Source organism: Micromys minutus (genome assembly GCF_963924665.1).
Source record: "Micromys minutus genome assembly, chromosome: 7".
Taxonomy (NCBI): Eukaryota; Metazoa; Chordata; class Mammalia; order Rodentia; family Muridae; genus Micromys; species Micromys minutus.
Window position 1 is genome coordinate 34925654 of NC_137976.1, and position 17723 is coordinate 34943376.

General features: G+C 40.7%; 1 protein-coding gene across 1 annotated transcript in view; it reads left to right on the top strand.

The window, feature by feature from the left end:
- EPHA6 (EPH receptor A6) overlaps positions 1-17723 on the top strand; it is a gene marked incomplete at both ends in the record, with an annotated part of 946557 nt that overhangs the window by 903619 nt on the left and 25215 nt on the right. The window contains one exon of the mRNA XM_080918921.1: positions 12375-12524. Coding sequence (XP_080775047.1) covers positions 12375-12524 — 150 coding nt within the window. The remainder of the gene's footprint in view (positions 1-12374; positions 12525-17723) is intronic.

Consider the following 17723-nt stretch of genomic DNA (forward strand, 5'->3'; position numbering starts at 1 on the left):
GCTGGCCTCTTAAACATGACAAGATTTCCCTGATTCCATACATTGTAGCCAGAGTTTGCTTCTTTGTGAGTTTCTTCCACCTCTTACTACTCTTTTTCTTCCTCCCAATAGATCCCCTAATACTAGATAAGAGAGAGAAAAAAGATAGAAAGGGAATTAAAGATATCCCTGAATAAAGGCATGGGGTCAGAAAGGGAATGACGTTATTTTTAGACTACTTCCTAGGGCACTGAGTTCCTTGGAGCAAGTTTGATTTTTGCTGTCAGGATATCTAATTTCTTCTTATTGTTGTTTCTTCTTTGCAAATGACTACTTAACAAACTGTGACCAACAACCAATAACCAAACAACCAATCCAAAACTCACCTCACCTGTCAGGGCCATAGCATTTAGATACTCCCAGAAAGTTCCCAGAATTCCTAATGTTACTTGCAGAAACTCTCTACAACTGAGAGAATCATGCCCCTGTAAGAGTCCAAGGCAAACTAGAGCCAACTGCTGTGAACTTTTTAAAACATCCCCAAATCTTACACGTGGGATTAAAATGGAAACATATTCTAATATTTCTGTGTTTAAACAAACAAAAATTCAAAAATTGTCACTATAATCTATCTCTCTCTATCTCTTATAAACAGCCAGAGGAATCTTTAGAAAATACCAAAACCAAATAAAAATCACGATTTCATCAGTCTTATGCCTACAGCCTTTTAAGGGTTTCCTATTAGAATAAAATGCAGTCCAAGTTCTTAGAATGGCATAGGAAGCCCTTGCTGACTCCTCCCTATCTGCTGGTTTTAGCTCATCTGCTCCCATCCACCTAGACACATTATTTTGTCCAATTTCATTCCACATAGCTCAGCAACTCTAGCCCCATCTCTTTCTTCTTGGACCGATTTCTACTCTCCTATGCCTAACCCCTCTCTTACCCACAATTCATTTACAATCCAGTCTTTCACAGACTCCTTGCCTAGTTCTCATTATCTCTTGGACGCCTCACTTACTCAGTATTTTTCATAGTCCACAGAATCATTTACTACATGTCATTCATCACCCATTAGATGAGTACACTGTTGTTGATTCATGCTCTACAATCAAGGTTTATTTAACTAATACTACCTGTGTCGCTATTATGATCAAGTTCGTTTTTAAGTGATAAGAAAATGTCAAAGAACCAAGCTAACAAGATCTCTGTCTGAACACACAATTAGAAGTTGTCAGCACAAACACAGTGCAAGGAGAGCAAAGAATCAGAAAGAAAAATGAACTAGAAGAACGATACAGAGGAAAATGAGAAATATAGAGAGATTCAAGGCAAAAAAAAGGTTTCACAACAGGAGCAACGTGCTCACCTGAGAAGGAAAGTAGGAGTCTGATTAAAAGGATGGAGGCCAGAGCATCTCTTCAGAGGAAACAGCAAATTCAAAGGGACAGAGGGATGGAACTGCACAAAGTATCCAAGGTCTTTGAATTGTTCTGAAATTGCTCCTACAAAGAAGAAGCCCAGGCTTGACATCAACATCTTGGTTCACCTAAGAAATGGACCTAAAATATCTGAACTGTTTTTAAAATAAAATCTGAATGGGCTTTTCTTTACTTGAAACTATCCTTTGCTGTTGGCTTGGGATGATATTTGAAGACAATAAAGAAGTCTTTCTTACTTCATTCTGCTCACAGGCAAGTACATCCAGGACTTGTCCTGCCATGCAGTTCAGCACTCCAACCGTGTCCTCCGGAGCCATCTGCTGTCCATGAGAACAAGGCTTCAGAACCCAAATGATATACTTAAACCAGAGCAAAACAAGCTGGAGGCTCATTTCAAAACGCATTGCTTTCCCAAAATGTATTCACTGGGAAAATCTGCTGTAAAATAGTGAATATTTTATGCAAGTAAAATTAGACCTTCCAACCTGCTCTGCATGATGCATGATTACACACACGTACTGCAGGTGATTCTGCCAGAACTGAGGCAATTTCATTTTTTTTTATTAGACATTTAGTCAAAAGGTCAAAAGGAAGATTTAGAATCCATGGTATCCCTGTACACTCTTAAAAAGTGGATTATTTACACCACATTTTTACCACAAGATGCCTATCTTTAATCCATTAGAAATAGAAGCAGAATGAAAACAAAGAAAAAAAAACCAAATCAGGTATAATTTTGCAAATAGAAATTACAGCAGATACAACCAAAATAGTACAGTTCAGCGTCTGGGAGGAGAAGTGAAGTTCTAATGAAATCCCGGGGCTTACTATTCTGAATGGTTGGCCAAGGTGCTGGTACCTCAGACTGTAAGCCATCTCTTCCTTCCTTGGACTCCAGAAAGGAGCTGTTCGGAATATTGTAACTCCTTGGATGCTTGGTGCTGTTCCATCTGCTGTCCCTTTGATCTCACAAGGAAAAAATCTTCACTGTAACCTGAGGTCTTGGCATGAGAGCTGTGTTCAGAAGCATTACCAATGGCCTTCAGTGTTCCTACTGGCTTTGTGCTTCAAATACTGAAAAGGCAGACCCGAAATTCCCCCTTTCTCCTTTTGTTGTCATTAGCCAAGTGCCTAGTGATGAGTAAGAAAACATTAAAAAGTGAAAACTTGGGCTAGAGAAATGGTTCATTGACTGCTCCTCCAGGGGTTCTGAGTTCAATTCCCAGCAACCCCATGGTGGCTCACAACCATCTATAATGGGATCAGATGCCCTCTTCTGATGTGTCTGAAGCCAGCTACAGTGTACTCACGTAAAATAATAATAATAATAATAATAATAATAAGTGAACACCATTTCCCTTATTCATCCCCTCCAGTTCCCCACTTAGCACAGACACCTGATTGCCATCACCCAGTGGCCTTGAACCTGTGGACTCAAGGGATCTTTCTGCCACTGTCTCCCTAGTGGTTGAGACTGTATACACATTACCATGCTCATCTTTGATACAAAATGTAAAACTTATACATTTTTGAGGTACAACTGAAACTATAGGAAGTGGAACATTAAGTAGAGGAAACACTGTTTGAGTTCAAAGGGCACAGAAGGTGTGCGCTTCCAAGTGTCAGTTCAGTGTGGCTGGCGGTGAGCCTTCAGGCTAGAGCAAGAGAACTGACAATATTATTTATGAACATTTGAGTTCTGAAAAATCATTAATCGGCTTTACACAAGAAAACAAGTTTAAAAGAAAACTCGGAATAATTGAATAAATACAGGAGTAAGTGATCTCAAACTCCACACCTAGTGATTATAAACCATCCTCAATTTTTAGACACATTTTTTTAAAATCTGGTATTTCTAACAAACCTCTCAGCTAATGACTATCCCTAAAATAGGGTCAGCTGTATTAAACTTTTTTTTTCATTCAGACATTTAAGTTATGGACTCTGTGGGATATGAGTTACTAGCCTGTCCCCACAGAGTACTGCTTTTAAGTGCCAAGGAAGCTGAACTCCTGAGGGCTCAGCATCCTGAGCGGCTGGACCTAACCTGACAGTTTCTACAAACACTCCATCTTCTCTCCTCAGACCAACCTCTCTGTTGATGGGGTAATTTGAGGTCACAGCTTCACTCTGAACTGAGGCAGCAAAACAGCACAGCAAAAACCTTGCTTCTCTGATATACTCAAAGCACCAGGCTCTCTTGAGATCCTCTGGGTAAAGTGCCTGTGGGCATAGCAGAAAAACCCAGTTTAGCTGTGGTCTTCCTGTCTATGTTGCTTTAGATAGGATGGAAAGCTACTCTTTTTGTTTGACCCACTGTAGAACTACCCTGATGAACAGATTATAACATACTAAACCTTTACAAAAGTTACAAAGCTCTCAACTTACAGTAACACCTACCGTCTATCCCGAGTCACAGGACAAATTGGTGACAAGGCAATGTAGCCAGCTTCACTGCTGCCTTCTCTCTACACGCAGCCTAGGATTTATAACCTGTGCCCCTCCCCCTCAGAAACCTGTGTACTCTCTGTGCCCTTTTGAAACTTTGTTCCAAGCAGGACTTGTGCAGATAAGACTAGCTTGGCTCATTTTCTTTCGATTTATTTGCCTAATTACAGGATCTCAACACTTTCCAAAAGTAACATCCAACCATGAATACAGATGAATGGGGCATAGATTCTCAGAGAAACAATTCGCAGATGTGATATATGCAAAGAACTGTATCATCATTAGCACCCCAAAGTATTAAATTTCTCAGTGTTTATATCTGTTTATTTACATTGCGACCACAGTTTCCCTCTCTCCTCTCCTCCCAGTTCTCCCCATCCACCTCCCTTCTGCCCCCTCCACTCCTCCTTCACTTCTCTTTGGAGGGGAGGCCTTCCATGAATATCAGCCAGCCCTCGCATATCAAGTCGCCGTAAGACAAATTTCTCCATTTTAATGGTAGCAAATGACCTCGAATAAACTGATCCTTCACTTTTCAATGTATGTGGTACATTTGAAGCCATTACTTCTGCGCTGGTTTCCACAGATTTAGCCCATAGACCACGGGTATTTAAAACTTCATTTAAAATGCACTAAGGCTAGAAGGCTGTGTTGCCTAGTAGTCTTCTTTAAAGAGAAAGAAAGGGAGAAAGAAAAAAAGAAGAGAAAGAAATGAGGCACCTAAGAAAAAGTGCTGTCTAGAAAGGCTACAAATAGTGAATTAACTCTCTGGTTGTCTCCCATCCTGCTAAGACTTTACCATACAATATTTCTGCAAAGCAATAATGAGTGATAGGCTGTTATTTTTTTTTAAATCTTCTCTAAGCTATAAGCAGTGCTGGAGTTGTCTGTGCTGAGATTCAGTGCCGACCCTTACAGTAACACCTGTGTTTAATTCTCCATATTACCCTAGCATTGTGCCCTGCATCATTTTCCTTCTAGCATAGAATAAAAAAATCTAATTTAACACATGCCTTCCAGAATAGTGTTATTCACTGAATAATATAGCACCTATGTTCTCACTGAAAAAGAGTCCTGGGAAATAGATAGCAATGAATTATTTTTCCAGAGCAATTTAGGAGGAAGTAGGTTAAAGGGATCCTAGCTCTTGAAGCTTTGGATGGGTGTGATAGCACTGTTTTATTAAAGGAAACGAAAATCTCGCATTCACTCAGCTGCTCACGCATTTAGACAGCGAACGGGAATTCGGTGTAATCCCGGGTCTATAGCACGAGAAAGGAGCTAGAAGCCCTTTCCACACTTAAAAGTGTTTTAGCAAATGGGAAACAAAGCTGACGGCTTGGCTCTTTGTCTGTGTCTGAAATCATTCCAATCTTCCCTCGTTCTTCATGAGAAATGAATCCCATGCTTCAAAAGTAGGCAAGTATTGATTCTATTGCCAGAACAGGGGATTGGGATATTAAAGAAAGCAGCGTAGCAGTACCTAAGGGTATGGAGTGATGAAGCCCTAGAGCATCCACCCCCTCCTCCTCACTACACTCAAGACTGTCCCCATTCCTACTCCACATCAAGGCTGGATAAGGCAACCCAAGAGGAGAAAAAGTGTCCCAAGAGCAGGCAAAAAGAGTCAAAGACATCCCCACTCCCACAATTAGGAGTTCCATAGACACACCAAGCTAACCGCCAAAGCATATGGCTGCAGCATATAGTGCGGATCACTGAAGACCCTGTGCTTGCCTCTTCTGTCTTAGTGAGCCCACAGGCACCCTTGGTTGATTCAGTGGCCTGTGCTCTCCTGGTGTCCTCCACCTCCTCTGATTTTTACTATCTTCCTACCCCTTCTTCCATGGGACTTCCCACGCACCAAGAGGAGAGGTACCAGATGGAGACCTCCACTTTAGACTCTTTCTGAATAATGTCTGGCTGTGGGTCTCTGTATCTGCTTCCATGTGCTGCCAGAGGAAGCCTTTCTGATGATAACTAGACAAGGCCATCTATGAGAATGGCAGAATGTCATCAGAAATCTTTTCTTTCTTTTTATTTATTGTTAATTTTTAATTTTTTAATTTTTGTTTTGCCAGTCATGTTTGCTTCTATCCTAAGCCTCTGGTTCCTGGTCATCTAGGCAATATAGGGCATGGGTTCCCTCTCATAGGGTGGGGCTCTGAATGTAAACCAAACATAGTTGGCCATCATTACATGTCCTGAACCACCACCACCACAGCAATACAACTTTCAGACAGAACAGACTGTCAATGGTGAGTTTTATGGCTAGGTTGTTGTCTGGGTTTGTCTTGCTAGAGTACTTCTCAGGCCAAAGAGACAAGAACTTAAAGGTGAAGGCCCAATGCTGGCACTAACTCAACCTCTCCACATTCAATAAGCTGAGTGGATGTTGTCCTTGGCAATGGGGCCCTGTTGCCAGTTCTCAGAGAGCAATCCTCTGTCCTAGCATCAGCCTGAGTTGCATGGGGATCTCTACAGAGATCCTCTTGTCCAACAACTCAACCCAATACAACTTAACATAGAAGCTTTTCCTATTACAATCTATGGCCAATTGAAAATCCATATCCACCACTGCTAGAAGTTGACACTAGGATCATAGATTACAGGAAAATTTCACTGCCCTTGGTTTCTGCACTGCCCCCAAAATACCTCCCAATTCCAGCCATCTCTCCCCATACTCTCTCCCTTCATCCCTTCTTCCCCTGCCCCCCCCCACACATACCTCATCCCTCAACTCCTGTCTTACCCACCCCAGGCTACCAGCAAAAATTATTCTGTTTCCCCTTCTACAGAATACACATGAATTCTACTACAGCTCTACTTTTTTCTTAACCTCTCTGAGTGTACAGACTGTAACTTGAATGTCATTAATTTAATAGCCAATGTCCCCTTATAAGTGAGTACATACCATATTTGTCTTCTGGGTCTGAATTGCCTCACTTGTGATGATTGTTTCTGGTTCAATCCATTTGCCTGCAAACTTTATGATGACATTTTTTAAATAGTTGAATAATGCTCCATTGTAACTGTACTACCTTTTCTTTATCTGTTCTTTGATTGGGGAACATATACGTTGTTTTTAGTTTCTGCCTATTATGCATAAAGCAAGCAAGTTCCCTTGGGGCAAAATGCTAGATCTTGAGGTAGATCAATTCCCAATTTTCTGAGGAGCCACCATATTGATGTTTATAGTATCTGTACAAGTTTGCCCTCCCACCAATAATGGAAGAGTGTTCCAGTAGTGTGAGTCTTGACCTGGAACTCAGATTGGTCTTGAACTCATCATGTAACCCAAACTGATCTGATAGTCATGATCCTTCTGCTTCCCACTACTAATTTCATTTGTGGACCCCACACCTAACTGTATCAAAGATACCATAAAAATGATAAGAGTTACCCCATAATGAGTAGTATGGTATGGTAGTTAACATATATTTCTGCTCATAATCATCTCAGCTCTTCTCTAACCTTCCACTAGCTCCTTTCTTTCTAAATAATCTCTTATATTTTTAAATATCAAAGACAGACAGATATATGTATGTGGGTGGGTGAGTGGGTGGATGGATGGATGGATGGATGGATGGATGGATGGATGGATGGATGGGTGGATGGATGGATGGATAGATAGATAAATTGATAGATAGATTCTAGATTCTATATGTAAGAAAAATATGATATTCAGCTTTGGCTAGCATAGTTTTGCTTAACACAACGATCTCTAGTTCCATTCATTTTCTTGCAAATAATATAATTTTGTTCTTCATTACTGAATAAAGTCTCATGGTTTACAGATGTTATGTTTATTCATCTGTTGATAGGAACCTGGGCTGATTCTCTGATTGGGCTATTGTGAGTAGTCTTCCAATAAGCGTGAATGTGAAAGAATCCCTGTGGTGCAGTAACTGAGACTCCAAGTATATAACTACAGGCACTGTGGCTACATTATATGGCTATTTTTTTTTCCATAGGGACTGGATTTACTTTCCTATAAGCACTGAAGAAAGGTCCCTTTTCCTGTCTCTCTCACTTACCATTTGTTGTTTGCTTTCTTGATGATAGCCATTCTGATTATGGTGAGATAAAACCTTGTAATTTTCATTTGCTGTTTTCTGATAACTAAGGATGCTAAACATCTTTCCATACATTTACTGGGTACTTGTCTGTTCTGTAACTCCGATCGTTTAAAGTTTTGAGACTTCAGAGATATATCTATAAGAAAGGGAAAGCTTCCAAAGAGCTTATTGTCCATCCAAAACCTTTTCTCTTTGGGCTAAAATATCAATTCCATGAGTGAGAAACGGGTGGTTTTTCAAGTGTCTTTGGTTTCTGTGGACCATTTTTTTTTTTTTTTTGCTAGATTTTAGTATGAAGCTTCTGTGATTTCAATACCTATTAATTGGTCATTCCTCTTGAGACAAGGCTACATTCTAAAACTTACACCTGAGATAGATCTGAAAACAGCATCATTGTGGGGTTCCAGGCATGCACAGACACACATGCGTGCAGAGCTCCTTACTCTGTTAACACACTTTTACATCCTCAGCCTGCCACCTACTTGTTGGGTAACAAGCTTTGAATATAATTTGGAAGACAGGGTAAAATCCTCCCTAGTGATGGTTTCAGTTAGCCTCAATGTCTCTGACTTCCCGTTTTTCCTTTGTTCTCTAGTGATTAAGCTTGCTATGTAAGAAAGGAAATAGTAACAAAAATGCTTCTGAATCCCAGCTAGTCCCTTTGATTAGCATATTTTCTTCTCTGGCTCACTAACATATGGCAAAACAACGAGCCATGATTGTGGTTTCAAATCTAAAGAATTATACTATTTGTTCATTCCTGCAACCTGCATCTGGTGGTTAGAGCTTCCTGAAATAACAGAAAGAAAAGACAAAAAAGCGCTTTAGTGATCTGGGTGAAAACATGTAGGCATGATTAAGCACAGTGTAAGTTAATCCATTTTATTAAAAGAAGGGGAGGCAGAGGGAAGGATAGCGCCATCAAACTCAGAGGACCTGAATTTCAATTCCCAGGATGCACATAAAACTGTGTAAAGCAGTGTGCATATGTAATGCAAGCACACCTACAGTGCAATGGGCTGTAGAAACAGGAGACACCCAGAAGCTGGGGAGTCAGGAACCTGACTGCAGTTGTTTACCACCAAACAGCAAAGAGATCCAGCCTTAAGCAATGTGGACTGTGGGGGCCAATGCCTGAGCTTGTTCTCTGACCTCCACTTGGGTATTCTCCACAAGTGCTATGGCAAATGAACACCCTCAATCTCTCACACGCACAAACATGCAAACACACATACACACTAAATAAACACACTACACATGCATACAGAGGACACTTCTACTTCTTTTACTATAAGAATAAGAAACTGTGTCCAAGGCTTAAGACTTCCTTCTCTTTTCCCTCATATTTCAGCTAGAAATAAACTATATTTAGTATGCGTCAGAAAAAAATATGCATTGCACACTTCCTTATCTCTGTTGCATGTGAGCTCGGAAGGCTCCCAGTTTCTCCACACTATTAGATTCATGTATTTTGTTACTTAAAAATATATTTCCACATTAAATGTCTGCCCCATTTTTTTTTGTATTTTTATTTTAAGATTATTCTGGCTTACACTTTCCATTTCCAGACAACACTAGGCGAAGAATTTGAAATAAAGATGTACTGTTCATTTTTCACTGGTGTTCATTTGAACAAGTATTGAACAAGGTTCGTTTCTTACTGGGGTCATGTAATAATTAGTCTGCTAGAGTTGCCATGAGATAGTATCACCAACTGGGTGTCCTAAACACCAGAAATGTATTCTTTGTAGTTCTGAAGTCTGAGACCAAGATGTCTGCAAGTCTGGTTCTTCTGGCAGCTTCTCCAGTTCACAGACAGCTGCTTCCTTCCCAGGGTGCTCCCACACGGCCTTGTCTCTGTACCTGCCAACTCTGTTGTCTCTGTAACCCTTGTATGGAAGTCAGTAATGTGGGGTTAGACTTGCAGGACTCGGTTTAACCTGAGTTACCTTTTAAAGTCTGTTTTAATACAGCCACACGGTGAGTTAGCACTTCAGTGTGTGAATTGAGAGTAAATGCAGTTCACAACAGGTAGCAATGCGGCTTGCCAAATGTTTTTTAATATCTTCCCTTTAGGGAGAAGAGAAAATCTCAAGAAGGAAAGTGATAAAACTTATATCTCCTTGTGAAAGTTGTTTGATATACAAATATATATGAATATGCAAATCACTTGGATAAGGATATCATTTATGAGTTGAGAGGTAAATGAACATGAAGTCACTGCTAGCTGCTGCTTTGCCGTACTTCATAGAACCCACTGAGACTTAACACAGGGGCAGTAGAGTAGGTGAGATCTTTCCAGCTTCCTTAGAATGTTCCCTTAATGGGGACAGCATTTACAACATCTTATTTCCAGTGCATTTGACTAGGGCTTGCCAAATTTAACAAATCAAAATATAGGATGCATATTTCAACTACAGTAGGAAAAAAAGTTGATTTATTTACTTATCACAAATGCCAGCCTCTTTTGATAACTGAGACACGCCATTCCAAAAAACTCCATCATGAAATATATTTACCCTTATTTTTAAAAGAGCAATTATTTGTTGTTTATGTAAAATTTACATTTAACTGTGGGTGCTGTGTGATTGGCATTTTTCCTGTCAAACTTACGTTATGTTAAAGATTGAATCTTTGGGGGTGGGGGTGTGGTGAGGTGACTCAGCCTCCACAGTCTCTTTCACACAAGGCACACACACACACACACACACACACACACAGAGAGAGAGAGAGAGAGAGAGAGAGAGAGAGAGAGAGAAGCTTAAGGAGAATTTTTTTAAAAAACGACACTTTTCCCTTTTCTGCCCCACCCCCCACCCAGTTACATTGCTCTCACTAACTTCGTAAATGTTCTGGTTGTTATTCGACGGCTTTTAAAAGACCTGTGCCCTAAAGCACGAAAACCTTAAGCATTAGGCTTCTGTCCAAGCTGTTGCCATGATATATGACTACAATATATCATGTTAAATATTAAAATCAGTTATGTACCCAACTCTCCAGCTGAAGTGTGTTCGTGTCTCTAGCAATGTCCCACCATGTGGTTACACTAGTAGACTTCAGACACCAAGGAATATCTAATTCTTCGCTCTGAACACTGGGCTGCTCACTCACCTGTAAAACCAGAGGATTCCTGAGGATTGGATTCAAGGTGCTTTTCCCAGGGGTCCTAATCATTCCCCTCCAGGCATCTCTGAAATGAGGGTTCCGCTAATTCTCATTTGCCTTATGAAGCCTAAATTGTTCCAACACCAGATTAATCCTTTTTCATACCGTTTACAGTGTTTCATTTGTCAAATTGTTAAGGATTATAGTACTTGAGAATTTCACCTTTAAAAGATGTTTCCCAACCATAAATTCATCAATGGTGAAAGAAAATACACAGCTTTTAGTCTCTGCTCCTCCCCCACACTTCCCTTAACACAGATTTTTGTGCACATTGCGAGCTCAGATGCTGTGCGCATGAAAATGCTGATGATGTTAAAACAATCCCATAGTGGCGGGTTCTGACTGATGAAAATAATTTTGCTGGAAACTGAAGCCATCTCCCGGGTTTGCGTTAGATGGAACCGCTCCTTGTTCTCTACCGCCATCTAGTGGCACAAAGGTCGCCACATCTGTGCAACATGGCAATTCAGAGCTAAGATTTTTTAAAGATTATTACAAATCAAATGGATGACTTGTTTTATTCTTGTCATCACAGTAAAATGAAATTTACAGAGTGTTTCAGAAGATAAAATGTAATAAATGTTAATAAAATTTAAGTATAACACAATGACAGACGTTAGCATCTAAGCAGTATAAATTCCTGCAATTTAATCTCTTTAAGATGTTGAGAAGTAAAGTTGAACATTGAAGGGAAAAATGCAATGTACCTTATTGGGTGAAAGATTGAAGTTTTTCTACACCTCTGATTTTGAATAATGGTAAAAAGTTTTTTAAAAAATAAACTTAATCATGGCCGAGGTAAAGCAAGAAAATAACATCTTCCTAAATGTGGAGTTGGTACAGGCTATTCATCCTGCTTAACCATTTGTCTTCAATTAGATTAGAGCTTGAGCCTCATTATTATTTATAAACGTAATACAGTGCTTAATGAGTGTTGAATAACATTTACTTTTTAATGTCCCATAATCTGGAACTTTCTCCAAATGGCATAATAGTGTGTTTAATTGTGTGAATCTAAAGTAAAAATAAATTTCTCTAATGAATAAAATAAAATCCTCCCAAAGTGAGACTTTTCCCCCACGAAAGCTATTTTTCCCCCGAATAACAATTATGAGGGGAAATGTCTGCCATTTTAACATTATCCAAGCATCAACAGTATTACCAGGCAGTTAGGAAATGCAAACCAGTGATATCTGAGTGGAATGCCCATGTCTTAATATACTTGTGAACCATCTGAAAACTATCCTATTTATTTTTTCAGGGTGGAAAAATCCCGATAAGGTGGACAGCCCCAGAGGCTATTGCCTACAGAAAGTTCTCCTCAGCAAGCGATGCTTGGAGCTACGGGATTGTCATGTGGGAGGTGATGTCCTATGGAGAGAGACCGTACTGGGAAATGTCCAACCAGGATGTAAGTACGCAGGTGCTTCTCTCATTTTGTGAATGGAAGGACATTAGCTGGGGAACGTTCTCTTTTAATTCTCTCTCTCAGGTTAACCCTTGTCTTGCTGACAGTTTCGTAAGGGACTAGAGAAGGAGGGACTTGAGAATTCGCAGAACCTTCTACCCTAGTTGACTGGGTGAGATGGGCTTTGTTCCATGCTGGACACACATCTTTCCTGAGGCGCTTTCGGCACTGCTCACCTATAGTTAAACAAAAGGCAGAGTACTGTTGACTTTTCATTTCATCCATGGGGAAATTCAGTCCGCCACTGCAAAGTCCAAATCAGCCTAGGCTAGCTAGTCCTTCAAGGAAGAGTGAATGCTTTCAGGCAACGCACTATCGGTAAATGTCATCTCACAAGGTTCCTTTGAGATACGTAATCTTTTATGTCATCTTCCTTTCTTTGGTTGTTTTATCTGTAGCAATTACATTTGTGGTTGATAACATTACAGACCGGAATAGTTCATCCCCGCAGCCTCTATGATCTGCCTGCAGTCATAGTGACAGTGAGCAGAATTACAGATATTCCAACAATGCAAGGGAGGGCAATGTCAGAGCGGATAACTGTGTTCTCCCAGCACTGCCTCTTCTGAGAATCCAGAATTGTCTCATTGTCATACCTTCTCCAATGCACCCACTGGTTTCTAAAGCTATAGGATAGGAAATAAACACTGATATGGCTTCCAATGTCCATATATGCAAAGATAGACACTTGACTGTAAACCATCCCTAAACAGGAACAGAACACACCTATTGTAGCATCCTTTGCTCCAGCTAAAAACTGACATCCTCCCTTACAAACTCCCGCACCGCCCACTTGGATACTACAGATTCCAGTTTCTACATCTTTTGTAGTTGTGAAACAGCTACAGATTGTTCCAGTTTCACAGGGTTTTTGTTTTTTTTTTTTTTTTTTTCCTTGCGTTTTGAGACAGGGTCGTACTACATATCTCTGGCTGTCCCAGAACTCACTATGTAGACCAAGCTGGTCTCAAACTCAGAGAGATCCACTTAACGCTGCTTCCTGCTGAATGGGATTTTAAAAGCCATCATATGAATAGATTTTGGCCACAGTTGATGCTTCTACTAACATAAGTTTTGCTTTTGCAACTGAGTCCTGCTTTGTTATCTAGGAATCTGCTGACTGATCATGGAGACCAGGTACCTATAAAATATAGCAGGGTAAAGATCACAGGAGCTTCGAGGTCATTGCTCTCCAAAGCACAATGTCAAACACAAAGCCAGAATAGCAGGGTCCCCAAGAACATCTGGAACATGTAGTCTTACAAATAAGTGTACCTCTGTACCATATCCAGCACTGGGGTATTTTACAGCCATGTCATATGACTAGACATGGAGAATGTTATCTAATGACCCTTTCACCCTGTGACTGAACCTTTTTTGTGGTTGTTTGGTTTGGTTGGGGTTTTTTCTTTGTATGTTTGTTTGTTTTATGGTGGGTGTCAGTTCATAAAAGCCTTTTCCAGCACTTCCAGAGTTAAATTCTTCAACTGGAAACTTGTCCCTTTACTACCAGAACCTCTACTTTGGATACTAGTTTTGTTTTATCTTTGCTGCTTATTTGCACTTCTTAAAAACCAGGTAACTAAGTCGTGTAAGCCCAAAATTCCATCACAATAACGCCCACCGTAACCCTGAGACATTGCTCTCATACGTATTCTGTTTAGAGTAAACTGAGACATCCAAGCAATCCCAGAATCCATGTCTCTTCAGCACTACTTCCTGTCTGGAGTCCCATGGTAATGAGTTCTTCACACTTTTCGATTACAGCCATAGTAAACTTATAACAAGCCATGACCATTGCTGTAGAAAGCAAGGACTAACTGTGACTTGTATGTTGGTTGTTTGAGTTCATGCCACTTCCTGTTTGGGACTGGAGATCCCCTGCCTTCATGTCTTAAAAGTTAGGAGAAAGACTAGAAATAAAATAAAGAAGCAAAATTATAATATGTGACTGACACTAATGGGAATAAGAGAAATGAGGAAGATGGGAAACTCCAGGCTTGGACTTGATTTATGAAACACCCGAGTCATTCACTTAAGGCAGTAGAATCATAATTAGTTCTTATTAGAGACCCGGGGGGAGTCATTCTAATAAAAGTCTGACCAAGAAGGAGAGCCATTTCTTGAGTTTCCTGATCCCTAGATTTTCTTTCCTCCTGGGACACATTGCAGTCACAGATTTAGCAAGTATGGCCGTAATGATGTGGACTATGATTCAGTCATGTAAGCTGCTTGAACTTTGAAAGTTTCATGACTAAATTAAACAATAAAGAAGTGAGTGAATTCCATTCTTCCTAATGTGCCTTCTCATCGTAAGATGCTTTAATTTTATAATGTGTGAGGAGACACCGCTGATAGCAAAGAAAAGATTCATGTCCTTCCTTCTCAAGTGTAGCATTCTCCCGATCTCTGCTGAGCTGCCAAAAGCAGACAGGGCATTTGTAGAGCTGAGCAGGTACGAGTAAGGATGCCAGACCACGAGACAGATTGCTTAGGGAGGCAGCTTCAATGGGGAATGGCCCAATTGTGCCATTTCAACTCAGACTGCCACGTAAATTGTTCTTAATTGTTGCCTAGAGTAGTCCAGAGCCTGTTTTCAGTCTCTTCCTTTTGGATTGTGCCCAACAATTCTCCCAGCAGTTCTGGCCATAGATCTCGATGAGCACCATACAAGATGACCATTTAGAGAGTGATTTTTGTCTATTAAGGCTCATTTGGCCACATGGGCTCCATCTGGAACAGGAGAGGATGTTACAGCCAGGAGTCACCTGACACTGAGCCCGTTCTCGTTTGTTCTCGGCACCAGGCTGGACTTTTCTCCACAAAGAGTCAGAGGAGGGTCTCAGTCACTGGTTTCCCCTGTCTTCTGTAAGGGATGAAGGAATATTCAAGGAAGAATCTGCGGGGACGGAGGGGAGTTGTGGGGGCTGAATTCGGGGAGCCAAAGCTCGCGGCCTTCTGATCCAGACATTACTAGATGAAAGCCGAATGGGCTAAAATCTTTTTCTGTTTCCCATGAATACCTTCCTCTGCTAGGAGAAGGGGAGCCGAAAGTCTGTTGAGCTGAACATACTGGAAGCCAGCGTATCCAATAACCCAGATTTCTGTTTAGAAGCAGAGATAGCTTAATGAAAATTTCCCTACTGCTCTGTCCAAATACTGGCTACTCCATGTGTCCCTAATTCCTCATTCGTGCAGTCAAGGTATAGTTTTATACTTGACCATTTCCAACCAAGATGCTCTCTGAGAAAAGTAATGAGACAGAGAAAAAGTCCAACCGTGTTCCGTTTCAATGTCTTATAGACTTTTACTATACTTTAGTGAGTTAACAAAGCTGCGGGCAGAGATCAAGTGGAACATTACAATGTTTTATGATTTTTAATGAGTTTAGAAAATTTCAAGCAGTTTTTAGGAAATGGTTTTTTCTCTCTCTCTCTCTTCTGCCGACTATGGTGTATTTTATTACAATGAACAATTCTGAGTCTGCAGAATCTATGTTAGTGAATAACATAATGAGTTTCCCAAAGGTCAGTGGGACTGTACATTAGGGAATGGAAATGAGGAGGAAAAGAAAAAAAACTAGCAAAATATAATAGCAGGTGCCAGATGCTCAGCCACTCAGCACGTGCTTATTAAACACGTGCCACCCCGCAGACCAGGTGTGCATGTGGAATGAGGATGGGAGAAAATCACTCCTCCGCTGTGTTAAATGAAATAAACAAAGCATAGGAAGACATATGCTGAATTCTGTCTCAAGCAGGGAAGCTAAGAAGAGAATCACATAGCACTAACAAGTGGACTGGTATTTACCCAGACTCTGGGACAGAACTTTAAGGGGTGCATGGAAGGTGGGCAGACGCTGGGTTCCAAGTTCCCAAACACATTCAGGTCAGGGAAAGTAGCTCTAGTACTCTAGGTGGCACATTAGGTAACTAGAGAATGCTACCAGTGATTATGTATTGGGGGAGGGCTGTTTTGTGTGTGTGTGTGTTTGTTTCGATTTTATTTTTGAGACAGGATTTGTCTGTGCAGCCTTGGCTGTCCTGGAACTAGCTCTGTAGACCAGACTGGCCTTGAATTCAGACATCTGCACGCCTCCGTCTCCCCTGCACTGGGACTAAAGGCATGCACCACCACACCTGGATTGATTATCTCTTTTGTAAAGAACTACATGAGAGGATCTTGAAGGTTTCTAAGGAAAAGAAATGACAAATAGTTGCAGAGGTGGAAATGTTAATTGCTTGGATTGAGCACTACCCACTGTATTCAATAACAAACCAAAAAAAAAGAATTACGGAGACATACTTTCCAATAAAGTTATCCATTCTTTCGGTGTACAGATGGAGTTCTGGTACTTTAATAGTCCTACACCCACGTCCGATTAGAATGACACTCATCAAGGGAGTGTGTTCTCCTTTCTTCTCCTTTTAAAAATGGAATCAAATACTGTAGGACCACAATATAGTTATTTAAAATATACATACCACAAAAGCATGCAAGCTCTGCTGTGGAAGGTTTTTCTGACTATTAAAGAAAGAAACTCAATGCAAACTAACTTGAAGAAAAAGCCTTTCTTTTTTTTTTTTAATCCTGAAACAGCAGGTTGATTAACACACTGAGTCTGGGTGCGCTGTGCTTTACCGTGTATTTCTAGACTCTTTCTTTCCACTCACTGCATTCTTTGCTGCCTCCTGCTCTGGGGCTCAGGATGTCAGGGCTAATCACAACACCACAATGAAACCCTTCTAAACTTCACACGCCAATCCAAAGGTTAGGGAAGAATGGTTGGCTCAGCCTTGATCTAAACCCACATCAGAGAAGCAAGCACTGCCATCTAAGCTAGGTGTCATTGCCAGCCTTCTCCACTCCATGGTAGATGGGGCACTATGAATGCAGATTTTCCCATAGTCACAAGGAAGGAAGGGATTGTAAGCTGAAGGTAATTGTGCAGCCAGAAGGTGAGTGAGACTCTTTGGGTTGCCTGTTTAGTTTCATTTTTGTACATCCTCTTGGAAAACTTGTCACTTAATAGCGACCTTATTGCAGTCTCACTTTTTGTGTGACACCAAAAATGTTAATAAGGTATTGCTGATTTCCAATCTAATAGCCAAGCAAACCGGAAAGGCCAGTATGCCTGCAGGG